Consider the following 17,942-nt stretch of genomic DNA (forward strand, 5'->3'; position numbering starts at 1 on the left):
TTATTTTGTCACACATGAAACATGCTTTTATTTCTACTCACTTCTACCTTAAAGAAGAACACGTAGTTTGATTCGTATTCTTGTAGTGAATAAAACGAAACTTTCTAAACACCCTAGTTGAAAAAGTAAGCATTCGTCTTGTACCTTTGGATTTCAATATCGCTTGGAATTATCAATCTTGTGGGATCTAAGTTTTGGTACGTCACTGGATGTACTATTATTTTTGACCTGCGTCCTCGCTTCTTCGGTTTTGTTTGAGTCTTTATTTTCTTGGTGGCATCTGTGAACAGTCTTACCGTGAAGAAGTAGATTATTTCTAATCCAGATACGAAGCTAAACCCGACGAACAATCCCAGTAACCCCCCATAGTATGCTGGAAAAAGTATTGTTCTTGATTTAACAACGACTGATCATACAAAGATCTACAGCCCGTCAATATTTGTTGAGATAGAATTCCAAGAAAATAATAAGCCAATAAAGTTCTGTTATCGGAACTACTGTAACAATTTTCCGCAACAGGGGTTGAAATTTTCTGCGAATTCATTGGAATTCTATCTCTACAAATATTGTATGGAGTGTTAGTACAGTTATTGAAGCTGAAAATCAGCTGTAACCTCCGAATTCTTTGAAACTGCATGGATTTGCATGAAAATTTAGAATAAGGCTCATCTTAGGCTCAAGTTCAAAAGTGACATAAGCCCGTTTGACGCTTTTTATTTTTTAGGGGCAAAAACTACCCCTAAGTGAAAAAAATTGAAGAAATTAAATTTTAAGGATTTTATTGATAAAAATCTTGTTCAAGCACAAAGATTAAATAATGTTCCATGTTCTCGAACATGTTTTATGATATATTTGATCTTTCCGACCCATTATTTAACCCTTAAAAACTAAACCTATGCAAAAAATAATGATAAAAAATTACTTTTTAAATATTTGGAATGATTAAATCGTGCAATTATTTAAAATAAAAGTTACCTTATAGCTAATAAAAGAATTTTTCCCTTTCAACCCCTAAAAATCACCCCTGTATTGGCAAAAATGATAAAAAATTACTTTTTAAAAGCTTGGAACGGTGCAATTATTTAAAATTAAAATGTCATTGTTTTTTTACCATAACTCGGTTAATTTTGAAGTTATAGTATCCTACAAAAAATATTTTAAAGATAATTTCAAGAGCTGTAAGATCGTTTGCATATAAAATCTTTTAAGTCCTTCGTTTTTTAAAGGGAAAGGATCGAAGGGCTCGAGACAGGTCGCTTTTTCACTAAAATGAATGCTCCAAGCGGCGATATCTCCTTTGTATTTTATGCTATAGGAATTAAAAAAGCAAAATATTTGTTGAAAAAGAAAGTTACATTTTTGTTGTCTATCATTTTTTACGTATCTTTCATAGTTTCAGAGTTATTATACAGGGTGTCTCATAATTAGCTGCCAACCCTGAACAGGCCGATTCTATGATCAAAACTAAGTAAAAAAGTTCATATGAACATGGGTCCGGAAATGCTTCCTAAGGGCACAGGGACCCATTGAAGAGGGAGGAATGGAAATCATTTTTTTGCAATATCTCTCAATCGCGTTGTGATAAATGAATGAAATTTGGTATACACAGCTAAATTTTGATGAGCAATTTGATGGACTAATCCATTTATTTCCACAAGGTCCATTGGGGTGGGTACGGGGGGGCCCTTGGTACTTTGCGTGTGTAACTTTTTCATCTTTGACTTTTTAACAAATTGGACAGCAAATTCCGTTTTCCCGAACTGTTTTACGTTAAAAAGGTACTCTTGTTTCAAATCGTTATCTTTAACGGTTTCTGAGAAAATCGCTCTTGAATTAATCCCACTTTGGTCAATTTCATAGTAATTTAAACAAAAAATAATAATAATAATTTTACTTTCCTCTCTTTTCCATTTAAAGGATTAATTTTTATTTAATTTAATTTTTTATTATTATTTTTTTATTAAAATTAGATTAAATTTAAACAAAAAAATTTTTTTTGTTTAAATTACTATGAAATTGACCAAAGTGGGATTAATTCAAGAGCGATTTTCTCAGAAACCGTTAAAGATAACGATTTGAAACAAGAGTACCTTTTTAACGTAAAACAGTTCAGGAAAACGGAATTTGCTGTCCAATTTGTTGAAAAGTCAAAGATGAAAAAGTTACACACGCAAAGTACCAAGGCCCCCCCCGTACCCACCCCAATGGACCTTATGGAAATAAATGGATTAGTCCATCAAATTGCTCATCAAAATTTAGCTGTGTATACCAAATTTCATTCATCTATCACAACGCGATTGAGATATTGCAAAAAAATGATTTCCATTCATCCCTCTTCAATGGGTCCCTGTGCCCTTAGGAAGCATTTCCGGACCCATGTTCATATGAACTTTTTTACTTAGTTTTGATCATAGAATCGGCCTGTTCAGGGTTTTTGAATAATAAAAAATACGTTTTCAACTTTTATCGTACATTATTAAAAAAATACACATTCTAAACCGGTCTAACTTCAGGATCGTATGAAAAACACTAAAACAAAACTAATTGAAAAGGGTCTACGATTAATTTTAATTCTGATGGAAATGGTACAGCGTTTACAGCTCATTTTTCCTTAAAAAATATGAGCAACCCATCTGTTTTCGACGATAACTCCTTCACTGTTGCTCTAATTAACTTTTAATTAACTTTTATAAGTGCTCATTTTGAAGGTCTTTTTGAGTACTACAAAACACTCCTGGAGCGTTATACACGTAAAATTAACCCTTTTTCCGTTATTTGACGTTGAATACATCGATTTGAGTATTCCCCCAAAACAAGTCCCCTTCCACTAACCATATTTCGCTTTGTATAGGACGTACAACACTTTTTAAAAAACGATTTTCTTTGTTTATTTATAAGCTACATTTTTGTTTATTACACTTTTTTTTTAATAAAATGCGTTGTTTTTGAGTTATTTGCGAAAAATACTTTGAAAAAGTTCACTCAAAATTCAAGTTTTCAATCGTGAATAATAAAAGAACTATTGACTTATCGAAAAAATTCTTCGAATATTTTTTGCTCGAAATTTGATTCTCTTTGGATTTCCAGCGTTATTTTAAAAAAAAATTTCCGCCCCCAACAGGGTGGAAGAGTCAATTAGCGCTATGTCACTAATGTTCATTGACCTTGAAAAGCTTCAATTTTAGTAAAAAATTAGGATTTGTGTGTTTGTTTGTAATTACATGTTTTCTAGAATACATGGTGCATCAAAAAGACCAAACGCTCCAGTAATGGATACTAGACTAAACTAAAAATATACTAGAGCCCATGTAGTTATCCATGACTCTAGCACTCGTCGATTCTTCGTCTTAATACATGTAAGTGTTTACGATTCTCACAGAAACGCTTTATACTCACCCAACAAGGTATGCCAGTTGAACACGACGTCCCATCTAATTTTTTTGGCGACTAAATCGTTAAAGAACACCCTCACCACGCTCTGGTTCGCGATCTGATAACCGCCGCTGGAAATTTAAATGTTTTACGGTTTGAGTTCGTGCGCGAATTGTTTTACTTACAAAAGCGTGAGGTCGTTGATGGAATTTAGCCGTCTCAATACCCCTGATGATTTCTCAGTCGTGTAGTCTGTAATTGCGCAGTCGGGCAAGCAAGAGCACTTGGTTCTATCCCACACGTAACCGCCTTGCGCGTCCGTCGTAGAAAAGTTGTGGCTCTGCGTAGAAATCTCGATTGAAGCTGGAATAAATGTCATCATTGTAGCGATGCTCAAATTTTAGCTCCCGATAAGTCTGCGCACTCAATGAAATTTTTCAAAAAAGTGCCGAGAATGACGGGAAGATACCTTCAAGTTAAATTAACGTTTAGGTATTCCTAAAAGTGCTTCATATTAACTTAATATTAATATTGCAGTAAAACATATAAAAATGTCATCAATGGTATAGTCACTATAGTCTTTCCGAAGTCAGTTGAACATGTAAAAAAAACGTCTGTCAATAAAATTTAATGACTTTCATAGGCGTCCCTAAAAAAGTTTTCTGCTAAAGGTAAAAAATTATAATAATTTGTATGTGTAAAAAATTTCTGTTATGTGTTCATTTGGCTTTAATTATTGATGTCCTCAAACAATTTGATTATACAGGGTGATTCAGTCATAATGTCATTAATTTTAAGAGCAGATAGAGAAAAATGGGTATAACGATGGCGTGATTAAAAAAAAAAATGCATATTTAAGCTGAAAAAAAATATTTTCAAATCATTAACCCACTTTTCAGGCTGTTACTGACCGGCTGACGTTCACAATATTGTGCACGGCTACGATGTGAACAAGGTGCCCTAGATGCAACGTTGCCATATTTATATATTTTCCCTCATATACAGACAATAAATAAACGGTTTGCTTACGTCAGCCAATAATAATTTAAAATGCTATAAATTATTTTTTATTTATGCAATCAACATATTAAACTGTTATTGTTGCCCAGCAAGAACCTCGAGGTCTGAGCATGCCTTGCCAAAAATCAGTTTTTATTAGCATCATAATTTTAATATTTTAACAACATTTGCTGTAAGCCCGAAGGGGAAGGTTTTCAAACAATTCTACTAAAAATTAGTAACGCGGCCCATTCAGATGTTCAGGTAGAAAATGCGGCCCAATTAAACGATCGCCATTGACATTGACACCGAATCTCCTCTGAAAGCTATACCACCGACGAGTAGTGTGCGGGTAGTAGTGTGTTTCATCTGACCAAATGTGACTATTATGGCTGCAAAGAAATTAGCTGTTTCACTTTAAATAAGATTTAATATTGAAGTTACAAAACCCCAAAAGTTCAAATAATTTAAATTTCATTTCATAACCATTTCAATTTCGTTACAGAAATAATGTCATAAAAAACCAACACTCACTAGATAAATTATAAAGAGAGGATAAATTGTATGCAGTATTTAAATATTGACTGCAATTAGAAGAGAGACTTGTATATTCCATAAAAAAACAATGGGACGGAGACAAATAAACAACTCGGTACGTCGTGTTTCCGACCTAGGGTAACCTGTGGTTCAGTAACCTTTTAACCCAGTTTTAATTTGCACACGTGCACCATATAGTCCAGGAGCCCGATGTGCAAACAACTTATTCTTAAATATTTGACCTCTTGAATCCAAAGAAACTTGGTCGCAAAGCCTGAAAGTGGTCAGTTTAATTGTTATCAACAAATTAAATGTTTAAATGGCTGTAAAAAGTTTATTTTTATAGCTAGTACAATTTATTCGCTAATAGTTACGTTTTCTCATAACAAATATGTATTTTTTTGAAAATTAAAAAAAATTAACTTTAACCAAAGTTATTGCAAATTTAGTGCAAATTTCTTACATTTTCCGTCTCCGTGCGCACTAATTTTACCATATCTGGTTCTACTGGACGGATTGAGACGCACGACATCTCATTTTAACGCTTGAACTTTATTTTACAAGATAGGTAAGTTCCATTTATTTATTAATTTATTTAATAATTAATGGCATCTTAGAAAGTTGTGAAATTTCAACGAAAATGCCGGTTTTAATTGTTTATAAGGTTTTTTTTATTATTCAACTTCGACGAAAAGCCAAAAAAGTTACCGGATATTGTTCTTTGCATTCTAACAATCAAGCAAGGCATGAAATCATTGTTAGGATGCGAGGAACAATAACCGGTAACTTTTTTGGCTTTTCATCGAAATTGAATAACAAAAAAAGTTTTATAAACCAATAAAGCCAGCATTTTCGTTGAAATTCCACAACTTTCTAAGCTGCCATTAATTTTTAAATAAATAAATTAATAAATGGAACTTACCTATCTTGTAAAATACAGTTTAAGTTTTAAAATGAGATGTGCGTCTCAATCCGTCCAATTGAACCGGAGATATGGTAAAATTGGTGCGCGCAGAGACGGAAATTCTAAGATATTTGCAATAACTTTGGTTAAAGTTAATCTTTTTAATTTTCAGAAAAATATATGTTTGTTATGAGAAAACGTAACTATTAACGGATAAAAAATTGTACTAGCTATAAAAATAAACTTTTTACAGCCATTTAAACATTCAATTTGTTAATAACAATTAAACTGACCACTTTTAGGCTTTGCCACTAAGTTTTTTGGTTTCAGGAAGTCAAAATACTTAGGAATAAGTTATCTCGGCAATTTGTCAACCACCTGTCAACAGCCGAGATTTATTGTCCAGTGGCCCAATGCAGCTGTGTTTGTATTTCGTTTGCCCGCGCTCGCATCTTCAACTGGACATATACCTCCATGTTTAATTCGACCATACTGTATATGGCTATGGCTAAATAAATATGGGAATAAGTTTTTCAAATATTTCAATACCGAGTTGCTGCGTCAGCGACCGAACCTGATACATACTGTCAACCTCTAGGTCCTTCAATTGATATCGGAAAGACTATACCTACAATAGTTTTGAATATAAGATAGACTTACGTCGATACTCTGCCAAACATGATATGTCTTCGAGTGAGCATACCACCTGATTATCCCCTGAAATGCAAAAAAATTGTTTTTATAATTCTTACAATTGTGCAATTGAGTCAGATAATAGATATCATAAATTTTTTTTGTAAATTGGTAGTTCCATGCACACGAAATATTCGGATACCCTGTATAACGCCGTGAATATCGCACTTTTTCAAAATTGTCAGCAAACTATTTCGATGACTGCATAAATTCGTTCGAATTACACGAAAAGGGAGAACAAAGGACGCTGAGAGTATAACCATACATATACTGGGTGAATCTTAAATGAGTATTATGTAGGTATATTTAAAATAGCGGTAAAAAATATTAAGTATATTTCTTAAGAATTGGGTTAGTTTTTACTTGTTAAATTATTTTTTTGAGAACTTAATAGATTTTCTTTGTTACGAACTTAAAATTTGATTTAAGTTTAGTGCATCACTGAATTTTAATTCGCTGTTAATAGGCCAGGAAAATAAGCTGGGATATGACCATTTCGCGACTTTTTGTTTCGGCAAGCTGAATTTATCACTATAGATGCTAAATTTTATGTACAATAACGTATTAGTTTCCACAGTCATACAAATGGGGGGAAGATTGTTTACAGGCTGGTTAATTGTATAATTTTTACTTCAATTCACGTTTTTCGCTTATAACTTTTCTCCGTTCATTTCCACGAGAAAACAGTAAAGTATTTTTGTTTCGTCTTCAAAAGACCTCCAAAACTAGCCCTCGAGCGTTAAAAATTATTAATTAGATCAAAAGTTATAAACAGAAGAAGTTTATTTATGACTTTTCAATTAAACATTTATAAACTGCGTTATTATTACCAGAACGTTTTGGTATCGCATCCTCTAATTCCTTATCACTGTCTAACAACTCACACGAAATCTGGAACCGGTAAGTTGAATAGTTTACAAGTTATGGCCTTATAAACAAATTAACTAATTATTAGTCTGGACGATCTCGAGGATCTTCCACAATCGCTCTAATTTTTTTCATGGTAGATTTCATAATTATACATTGAAATCTATCATTTTTTTTTAAATTTCATTATACAATTAACCACCCTGTAAACAATCTTCCCCCCATTTTTATGACTGTGAAAACTAATATGTTATTGTACATATATCTATAGCGCATCTATAGTGATAAATTCAGCTTGCCGAAAGAAAAAGTCGCATCCAACTATATTTCCTAGCCTATTAAAACAAATAAGTCACAGTATTTAAACTACAACATGAAACTAAAGGAATAAGATCACATTTTTAACAATTTTCTTGACACATGACTTGGTATACAAGCAATTAATTGTTGTGCATGCATTATGCACATGTGTGCATAGATTTAAAAAATATATATCTGCAAATAACGAGCGTTCAAATAGAAACGTGCTCGAAGTTGGCTCTGACACATTGGACGTAGGGAGTAGCTTATAGCGACCAACTTAACCTCATTTCTCAACGAGCTGTGTAGCAGCTGTCAGTTTCAATAACGTTAATGACTATATAACTTTATTTTAAAGAATAATCGTGATAACAATAACAAATAATTAAAGGAGCTGCGGAAAGTGTCCCCCTCCTTGTTATAACAATAAATTAAAGCAGCTGCTGAAAGTGTCCCCCTCCTTGTTCCAAGCACTTTTCACACCTGTTCCTCAAAGAATTAAAGACATTTTCTAAGATGCTCGGGGTATTGTTAATTTCACGAATCTTGTCTATAAGTCGAGCCTGCAGATGGTTTAAATCAGGAATAGGCAGTTCAAAAATAGTGTTTTTAAGGTAAGGCCACAAAAATAAATCACACAGCGTAATATCACATGACCTCGGTGGAAATTCATGTTCAGCATTGAGACTTATTAGTCGATTTTGGAAAACTTCCCTCAACATATTCATCGTCTCGACTGCCGTATGTGCCCTCGCGCCATCTTGTTGAAAGTAAAAGTTTGTAATTTCGTTTTCTTCCAGCTGGTTAACAAAAGGAGCGATAATTTCTTCTGTATACCTTTGCGCAGTAAGAGTACCATTAAAAAAATATGTCCATAAATCCTCCTTCGATTGAGAGCACACCAAACTCCAATTTTTTGAGCGTGTAGAGGGCCCTCGACAAAAAATTATCTGGTTTTTCAGAAGACCACATTCTCATATTCTGTGAGTTTACGTAACCACTTAAATGAAACCAGGCTTCATCAGAAAAAAAGGTGATATGAAGTTCACCGTAGTTATTTAAAAACCATTCACAAAATACAGCCCGTCGCGGAAAATCAACTTCATGAAGTTCTGAATGAAGTTAAACGATAGGAGAACAAACGCAAATCTTTTTTTAACACTGTGTGGCAGGTATCGACTGATACTCCCACCATTTGTGATAAAACACGTACAGAAGTTCTTGGCGCATTTTCCATTATTTGTTGGACATTTTCTTTTAATTCTTCAGTCCGCTTTTTTGCTTCCTTCTTTTCTTGTTACACTGCCCGTTTCACGAAAAACATTAACACAACGCTGAACTGCACTTTGAAAAATTTTGTACTCAACAACGCCGGGAAATTGATTTTGAAATTCTATGAAACATTCCTCAATAGAATACTTCCATATTCCATCAATCTTGCGTCCATTTCTAAAGTAGGACTCTATGATAAACACTTTTTGTTCTTGAGAAAACACCATTTTAACCGCTTTTTAAAACGAAAATATTCAAATTGATAGCGGCGATATAGCGCTTTGACAGATGACGTTTAAGTTCATTTGCTATACGCTACGCCCTACGTCCAAATTTTCAGAACCAACTTGACCACGTTTTTATTTGAACGCTCGTTATATCTAGTTCTGAGCAATTATACAGCAGTTATACAGAAACATGTTTTACGAACAGAACATTACATTTTTAGTACCTACTTTACTTCCTTTTACAAACCTTTCAGGTGTAGATACTTAAAAGGTACGCATCCGCAGTACTTGATGGTCATGTTCATTTTGCACTCCTCCACGCAGTTGTGGTAGTTGTACTCGTAGGTAAGAAGTGCTCTTTCCTCGGGAAAGATACAATGTCGTACGGACGTCGGCAAGTACCTTAAGGATTCTGTCGAGTACGTGAATTGTGGGTCTACTCCGATCAGATTTGTGCTCCTCATGCTGATTAGCACGTTCTGCAAGTAGTCGTTGGGATAGTAATAAGGATTGTCGATGAAAATCTGAAAATATAACACATCGATGTCTGTTTGGTAGCCTCACAAGGCGAACAATATAATAATCAGACCTTTTGATATAATTTCGTTACTAAATATTTTGGTGTTTCCAAAATGTAATGCCAGACAGAAACGGAGAACCAGAGCATGATAATTTTCCTTAACATGAGACTTAGAAACAATTTTACAGGCTGTTTTATATAAGTCCAGCCACTGAAGGCGACAATAAGGTAAAAGCTCTCAATTTTTTCGGATAGCATGGATTTTCCTGAAAATTTGACCCCCCACTTCAAAAGTTATACTGTCTAGATGTGTGCTTTTTCTATTTGGGGGTGAAAACTACCCTTGTACGAACAAAATGCGAAAATTGCAAATTTACGTATTTTAAAGATTCAATTCATGTTCAAATATGTTGGATAAAGTTCCTTTCATGTTTTTTAATATAATTTACGAAATTTAATTACTTTTTAACCCTTAAAAAATCCTTAAAAACCCTTCCATGGCCAAAAAAATAGAAACAAAGTTTTAATAGTATATTCATTTGGTGCATTCACAATGTATTGCATTTCTTTTGTTATTCATTAAAAAGCTTACGACTCATTACAAAGTTGCAACCCTTAAAAACCATCTCTTATAATTAAATAAACAAAAAATATTATTGAAAGCTTGAGATGTTTTAATGGTATGCAATTGTTGAATTATAAACTCTTTATTGGTTTTCAAATGATCTGTGATATAATTCAATTTTTCAGCCATCCAAAAACCCTTATGGAAGACCTACCCCTCATAAAAACCCCACCCCTTATAGATAAATTTCCTAAAAATTATATGTGAGTATGATACAATTATTTTATTTAATTTTATTGAATTTCTTAATATTTTTTTATTAAATTAATATTAAATAAAAATATATATATACATGTGAACTCGTATACGTGTGTGTATGTACATTATTAAAATACTTACTCAAATCAGTTGGCAAGTGCTCCAAAATACACAAAGATTATCCGCTCCGAAAAATGTACCGAAAAAATGCGATTCATTTTTTTACCATAACTTTTATAATTTTAGTTATAAATTTGCTCAAAAAAACAAAAAGTAAATAGTTTAGTAAGAAAAAACCTACAATTTCTTATTCTATCATATTTTTTATAACTGTTAGTTTTTGAAATATTTTGAAAAAAAACGATTTTTTTTTTTAAATTTTATTCAAAAGTAAATGAAATTTTTTTTTAAATTTTGGCTTCTAAAATCGTTCAAATTCCCAGAATCTACTGTTAATACATAAATAAAGTAAATTGCAGAAGGAATACGTTTAATTTTTTTTTCCGTCATTCATTTTAATACCGTTTTATTTTCTCAAAAACCAAGACAATCATTTTATTTTGATTGTAACTTCATTAGTTTTCATGCTAATGACTTCTACCATCACTCAATTTAAAGGTTATTTCAAGAACTTTAATAAGTGATATGCAAGTTTTCCTCGAAAAACCTTTAATTTTTCCACTACAGGACGTTGAACGTTTCGATTAAAGCTATCTTCGAAATTGACTTCAACTTCTGGGAGTCGTACCTCGGGTTCTATACCACCTACAAAAATTAAAAAAGCAATATCTTTGCTATTTAATTACCTTAATTTTTGCTTATGATCATTTTTTGATAAAACTTATTATTTTATTTATTAGTATTTTTTGAGATATTCGTGAAAAATGGCTCCAAAACATGCATTTTTTGGTCTAAAAACGAACATGTTTAGGCGTAAATAATTCAAAAAGTATTGACTGTACAAAAAATTCTTATAGAACATTTTTTGCTTAGAATTCGTCGCTCTATCGAATCGTTTTTAATAAAAAAATTCCCACCCTCTAAGGTAAAAACACACATCGGCACTATATAACATTTATTTCTTGGGCTATTCCCAGCTACAGTTCAAATTTCACCTCAGTCCATTCCATCCGAAAAAATTAGTAGCCAAAATGCTTTAGTGATTGGACTATATGTTTTGTAATGTTCCGTCGAATTATATGCTTCTATAATATGGTCACTTTACATATTCCAATGAAGTAAACAATGCTCAAACGTGAGAAACTACTAACCGAAACAGATCAAACAGCAAAGATAATAAACGTTTCTTATCAGAAAGTATACTATTTTCCAGGTCTAAAAGTTCCTGATAAAAAAGTTATAGTGTTTGGCATTATGTTTCAGAACACCCTGTATAAGTATTTATTTCGATATTCATCTTTTATACTGCCTTCAATAAGATTATAGATTTGTTAAAGCGCATTTTTATAACGTTTTCCACTCACCCTGTAACCAATTGAAGGTATGTGCGTGGCGAAATAATCTTCCGGATCATTATTTACCACTATCTCTAGTCCAGTTTGATATCCGCAAGCTGACACCCTCCTGGGTGCCTTGGGGGCCTTACTTGCAAATATCCTGCGGAAAATATGAGCATATTTAGTCAGCTTGTCGAAATATGAAAATGAAATTATTGATTCCTAAAAAAGAAGTTCATAAATCGTCTACAATAGGGATTGTACGTAAAAACGGGAAAGATTTTTGTACAAAAATCAAAATCATAAATCTAGTTTCAATATTTACCACGATGGATAAGAGCTTACTATTTTTGCTTGTTACTGTTATAATTTTTTACATACACAAAACTTCGTAAGATGGGATTCTGCTTAAATTTAAACTGTGTTTGGTCCGCCATTGATCGTTTGTTTGTGGGTAAATAATGACTGAAAAGTGTAAAGACGTATCGGATTTTGTCTAAAATCCTACAACTTTTTAATAGTACATGTTTTAACTTTTCTAAATGCGCCTCTGTCTTCTTTATGTACCCATCGTAGTAGAACAGAATAGTAACACTGTTGTTTTTAAAAATATTTTCTATTAATCGGATTAATATAAAATAGGTTTATTTACGTATTAGTAACGTACTTAAGAAATCGTGTAAATAATGTAATATTTTTAAAACAATAAAATGTTTTTTAAGGTTCGGCGGTGCTTTCACATTGACATCAAACAAATATGGTGTCTTTAAAATAAAACGTCTCGAAATCATACAAAAGCAATTTGTTTTTAATAAATTATTTTCTATCGTAGTTTCGCGTTCTAACAGTTGATTTAGAAAGCTGACAACGCTGATAAGTGATGATACAATTTACCAAGCTAATTCCCGTTAAAAAAATCGAATTATAGCTCGACTATACATTTGATTAAAAAATTTGTAATTTCAGATTAGTATTCTGAGGGTCAGTTACTATTACCTCTAAAAAACTGACCAGCGCCCCCCCCCCCCCCCCCCGTAAAAATACCCTGTATAGCAAACAGTTTATGCAGCCAACCATACTAACCCCGTGAACGAGTGATTCTTCAGGGCGAAGTAATTAAAAGAACAACAAAATCCTTCCGACGTCCTGATCTGCTCAAAGATGCTCTCGCATCTCCTTTCCTCTCCCTTCCACTGGCAGCGCAGTAGCATTTCCTTGCATGTCGGCGCAAGCACACGTAGCGCCTCGTCGACATCGACGTGGCTGTCTTTTAGCAGCCTGCTGAGAATCGTGTAGTTCTCCGCGGGGATATCGGGATTGTCGTTGTTAATCAGTTGGAAAAGGACGCGGATGTTCCATGCTAGTTCTTCTGGATTTTTGCCGTTTGTAACGCTCCTTGAAATAAGAATTAGAAAGGTATACAGGGATATACCTTTAAGTATTGAAGATAGATGCTGTCTCGTGTTGAAAATTCTAATGATTTAGGACAAAAATAAATATGAATAAATTTGAATACTGAGAAAAACCCCCCAATAAATTATGTTCCTGCAAAAAAGTAATTTACATTAAATATTTGAATATAACCCACAAGTAAAATGAGTTTTCTACACATAGTCCAACTATGTACAACACTTGGAGAAAAAAAAAAATTGGGGGGTTGAAAAGTTATGAAAAATTGTATCATTGGGATTTCTGGCGAAAGTTGACGTCAAACAAAAAAATATCCAATACAAAAGTTGTAAAACATACAAAAATCTACAACTTTGGTAGAAGTCACTTTTTAACATAACCTCAAAATTTCCGAGAAAAATGCGAAAAACCGTTTTTTTCTGATTTTTCGTTTTTTATTTCTCATTTCCGCAAAACTAATTTAATTTTGATGAAATTTGGTGAAAGTATACCTTTCTCTGTCTTAAATAACCTCAAATTTTTTTAGATAAAAAAATCAAGAACTTTTTTTTCAAAGGAAAATTCTACTTTAAAAAATCGTACAGAATTCTGCTAGCAATCATTTTTTTCGTTTTGACATATACTTTTTGGTGAAATAAAAAAATCTGTAATAACAGTTCAAAAACATGCTCAAAAATGCAAAAAAATAAAAAATGACTTGCAACAATGAATTTTTCAGTTATTGTTGATAATTTGAACATTTAAAAACTGATTACACCATTCAATTCTACGGAAAAAAATAAAAAAAAATTCAATGACCCAAAACTTTATTTTTGTACAGTATTGCTATAAACATCTAAGCCGAATAACAAATGCACAAATGATAAATTATCTCTGGATGATTTGAGATTTCAGCAATACAAAGTATTAACTGCAAAGTCTACTGACTTTATCCAATAGATATTTTGAAAGCGTTCAGATAAGTACTCAGGAAAAATTTTAAATTATAGCTAAAACAAGCTAAAAACTTTTTAAGCGATTAAAATAGTAATATCCTCTAATTCAGAATAAAAAAATTACTAGATTTTGTCATAAAAATAGCAGCGACGTATTTAAAAAAATTAACCCGATGATGACCCTCGAAGACGAAACGTCGGATTGCAAAAATGTTGACGTCATTGTATAGAGCGAAAAAAGTGGCATTGTAAATATGTAATTTATTTTAAAATTCCTTTTTCCAATAAAGCCAGAAAAAATTAAACAATTTTGCAAAATTTCGGGCTATTCCGGATATTTCCGGAACTAACCGGAATTTTAAAACTTTCTAAACAGCATATTGTTAGGTATAAAAAAAACACAACTTTTTTTTAATCCGAGCCATATCCCATCCATATATTGGATGGGACAGGCTGTATATCTATGAATTCATCAAAATTAAAAAAAATATCTACAGTAATGGATCCTACGAAAAAAAAAATATTATTTATTTTATTTATTCACTATTCGACTTATGTTTATGGCAACACTGTACAAAACTAGTTTTGGGACAAACAATGAGACAGTTTTTTTTTTGTATTTTTGCCGTACAATTGAATGGTGTAATCAGTTTTTGATTTTTTTAAATTTAAACAAATTATCAACAACTACTGAAAAATTCATTGCTGCAAGTCATTTTTTACTTTTTTACATTTTTTAACCTTTTTTTGAACTGTGATTACAAATTTTTTTATTTCACCAAAAAGTATGTCAAAACGAAAAAAATTATTACCGACAGAACTATGTATGATGATTTTTTAAGTAGAAAAAAAGTGTATCAGGCCGAAAAAGATGAATATCTCAGAAACTCCTTGATTTTTTTATCTAAAAAAATTTGAGGTTATTTAAGACAGAGAAAGGTATACTTTCACCAAGTTTTGTCAAAATTAAATTATATTTGCGGAAATGAGACATGAAAAACGAAAAATCAGAAAAAATTCTGTTTTTCGCATTTTTCTCGGAAATTTTGAGGTTATGTTAAAAAATGACCTCTACAAAAGTTGTAGATTTTTGCATGATTTCCAGCTTTTGTATTGGATACTTTTTTGTCTGACGTCAACTTTCGCCAGATATCCCAATGATACAATTTTTCATAACTTTTCCACCCCCCCCCCAATTCAACCCTCCGTGGCCCCTGCTCACGTATTTTTTTTTTTTTCGTTTATTATAAGCCCCTTTAGCATTTCCACTTATAAAAGTCAACAATTTTCTTTTTTTTTCCCTCTAAATGGGTTATTTTGATCGGTCTAACAAGTATATTTCTAATAAATGATTACATATACAGGGTGAGTCAACGCTGTCGCAAAGTTGATTTATCGCTAGAATATAATTGAGGCAAAATATTTCAAGATAGGTTCGGGTGAGGGAGTAAGAAAAGTACATTTTAAACATAACTTGACTTATACAGGGTGGTTAGTTTTCGGAGAGTTGACCAAAGTTGTATTTTTTTAAATGGAACGCCCTATATTTGAGTGGATATATAATCAACAGAGAGCGGACAATTTGTGACTTTAACCCTGAACATAGATATGTCATTCATAAACCTAGATACATTACCCATGACGCAGTGGCGTGTCGGGTATGCATCGGACATTTACGTGATAATTCACGAAAATTCCACGGTACATACATTTTTAGGCGTTATAAAATATTTAGAAAATCAGAAATTGTATACTACATATTTATTAAATAAAGTTCGGTTAAAAATAGTGTCGTTCTTTTAATTGGAAATTAGGAGTCAATGTAACAAATACCCTCAGGCGACGCACATGATAGAATAGTCCAACTCACGCTCCATTCATAACAGGGCTGCAGTTTGAATTCTGACCAATAGGAATTCGATAAACGCAACCGATGTCGACGGATAGACTAGAGATGGGCGCGAGTGTCATTTCATTTCTTTAGAACTAAATTAACTTAATTATTTTCTCGTTATTTAACCTGTTCACATGATTTATGGATTTTAAATAAAGGGTTAAATCTTCGCGAGGATAATAAGATATATGTATTTGCTATACATAATAATTATATTTTGCATAGTTTATACACAATACATTTTTGAACGCGTACACACCTCTACCAAAATTTGACCTATTCTTCGGGTTAAAGTCACACATTGTCCGCTCTCTAATAACCAAATATGAATAAAACATACAGAACGTTCCAAAAACTTCAAAATGTGAAATTTTCCCTATGTAAAGTGTCTTTAACTTTTGTTTTCGTTGAAAACTGTTGTTCGAAAACTCAAGAAATACTTAAATACGAGGTTTACTAAAAAAAAGAACAGAGAAATTGTAAAAAATAAGAAACTTTTATTTTAAATTTAAAATTTGTAAATTTGTATTGCATATCGATATGAAACATTACCGATTCCATAACATTTCACAAGATAAATTCGTTGACTCAGGGTTAGCATTATTAATAAAAATTATTCGGTGGACAGTTAACAAAAATAAATATGTTGACTTTGACATTGATAAGGAAATATCCGTGGTAGTTATATAGTAAGATAGTTAAAATTTGCGGCGTCTTTTATTTGCAAAATGTGATTATTCCTATTTTTTTTATTAACCCCATTTCTTGAGTTCTCGAACAACTTTGTTAAATACTGTTTGTCAGTGTTTGTAACTAAAATTATGGAAAATTGAAATTTTTTATTACAAAATTACATTTAACTAAAAGTTTAATAACCGTAGCAAAACAGTGTAATTACTACAGCAAGAAATTTTAGTTAGTGTTAATAACCACAGTTAGACGACTTGTTCACTTGCGACTAGCTATTGAAATTTTGGTTTTGGTTGGTACAATAGAATTATTTATCTATAGATTTTTGCGTATCTACAACTTTTCTGCCGAAGCAAAATAAGTTTCACTTTTCACTTATCAATAGTGAATAAAAGAATTAATGATAATGCAACGTAGTTTTGGGTTCAATCTTAATCTAAATTCTGATTCTACGAGTATTCTGATATTAAATTTCATACTCACAAATTTCTGGCCAGCTGAAATGCCTTCTTTCTGGATATTTTATTTAAATTACAAACTGTTACCGCCGGGAAATCATAGTTCCAGATGGGGTTGTGGGTCGAATCCGTCACGGACACAGTGGGGTGTTCTTGGAAGCTGAACCAAGCTATGCAGAGGAGGGTCAAAGCAGAAATCAGGGACGCCAGACATATGACCGCCCAAATGACCCTGAGAAAGTTACGAGTTACGATCAACAGCATTTATTTTTCTAGTGTTACGTTTTTGTTTCTGTCCACATATAATCATATTGACAATATTAAATACACAAATTTTGTAAGAATTGCAATAATACCTTTCCAAAAGGATTCTCTTAGGCAACACGATAAATCTGTATCCGTGCAAAGCGGTATTCAAACAAAACTGCTTGGCTTCCTCTAAAATTAGGTCAGACCAAAACTTCCGGTCTTCTGAGGCATTTTTCGGAACATTTACGTCGGTTGTGATTGTTTTTGATTTCATACTTGAGTGCTAAACTTTGCAATCAACTGTAAACGTTGGTTTCTATGAAAGCAGCATTTAA

The 17,942-nt window shown here is 32.3% G+C and overlaps 1 protein-coding gene across 1 annotated transcript; it reads right to left on the reverse strand.

The window, feature by feature from the left end:
• Positions 1-113: 113 nt before the first annotated feature.
• Positions 114-17,881, reverse strand: LOC108917546 (sodium channel protein Nach-like). The gene is made up of 9 exons (XM_018724200.1): positions 17,715-17,881; positions 17,384-17,590; positions 13,055-13,366; positions 11,999-12,131; positions 9,419-9,695; positions 6,473-6,529; positions 3,558-3,735; positions 3,397-3,503; positions 114-373 (listed from the first exon to the last, which is right to left on the reverse strand). Exons 1-9 carry the CDS (start codon positions 17,879-17,881, stop codon positions 114-116), a joined length of 1,698 nt encoding a protein of 565 aa, XP_018579716.1.
• Positions 17,882-17,942: the final 61 nt, after the last annotated feature.

Source organism: Anoplophora glabripennis, unplaced genomic scaffold, assembly GCF_000390285.2.
Source record: "Anoplophora glabripennis isolate ALB-LARVAE unplaced genomic scaffold, Agla_2.0 scaffold80, whole genome shotgun sequence".
Classification (NCBI taxonomy): Eukaryota; Metazoa; Arthropoda; class Insecta; order Coleoptera; family Cerambycidae; genus Anoplophora; species Anoplophora glabripennis.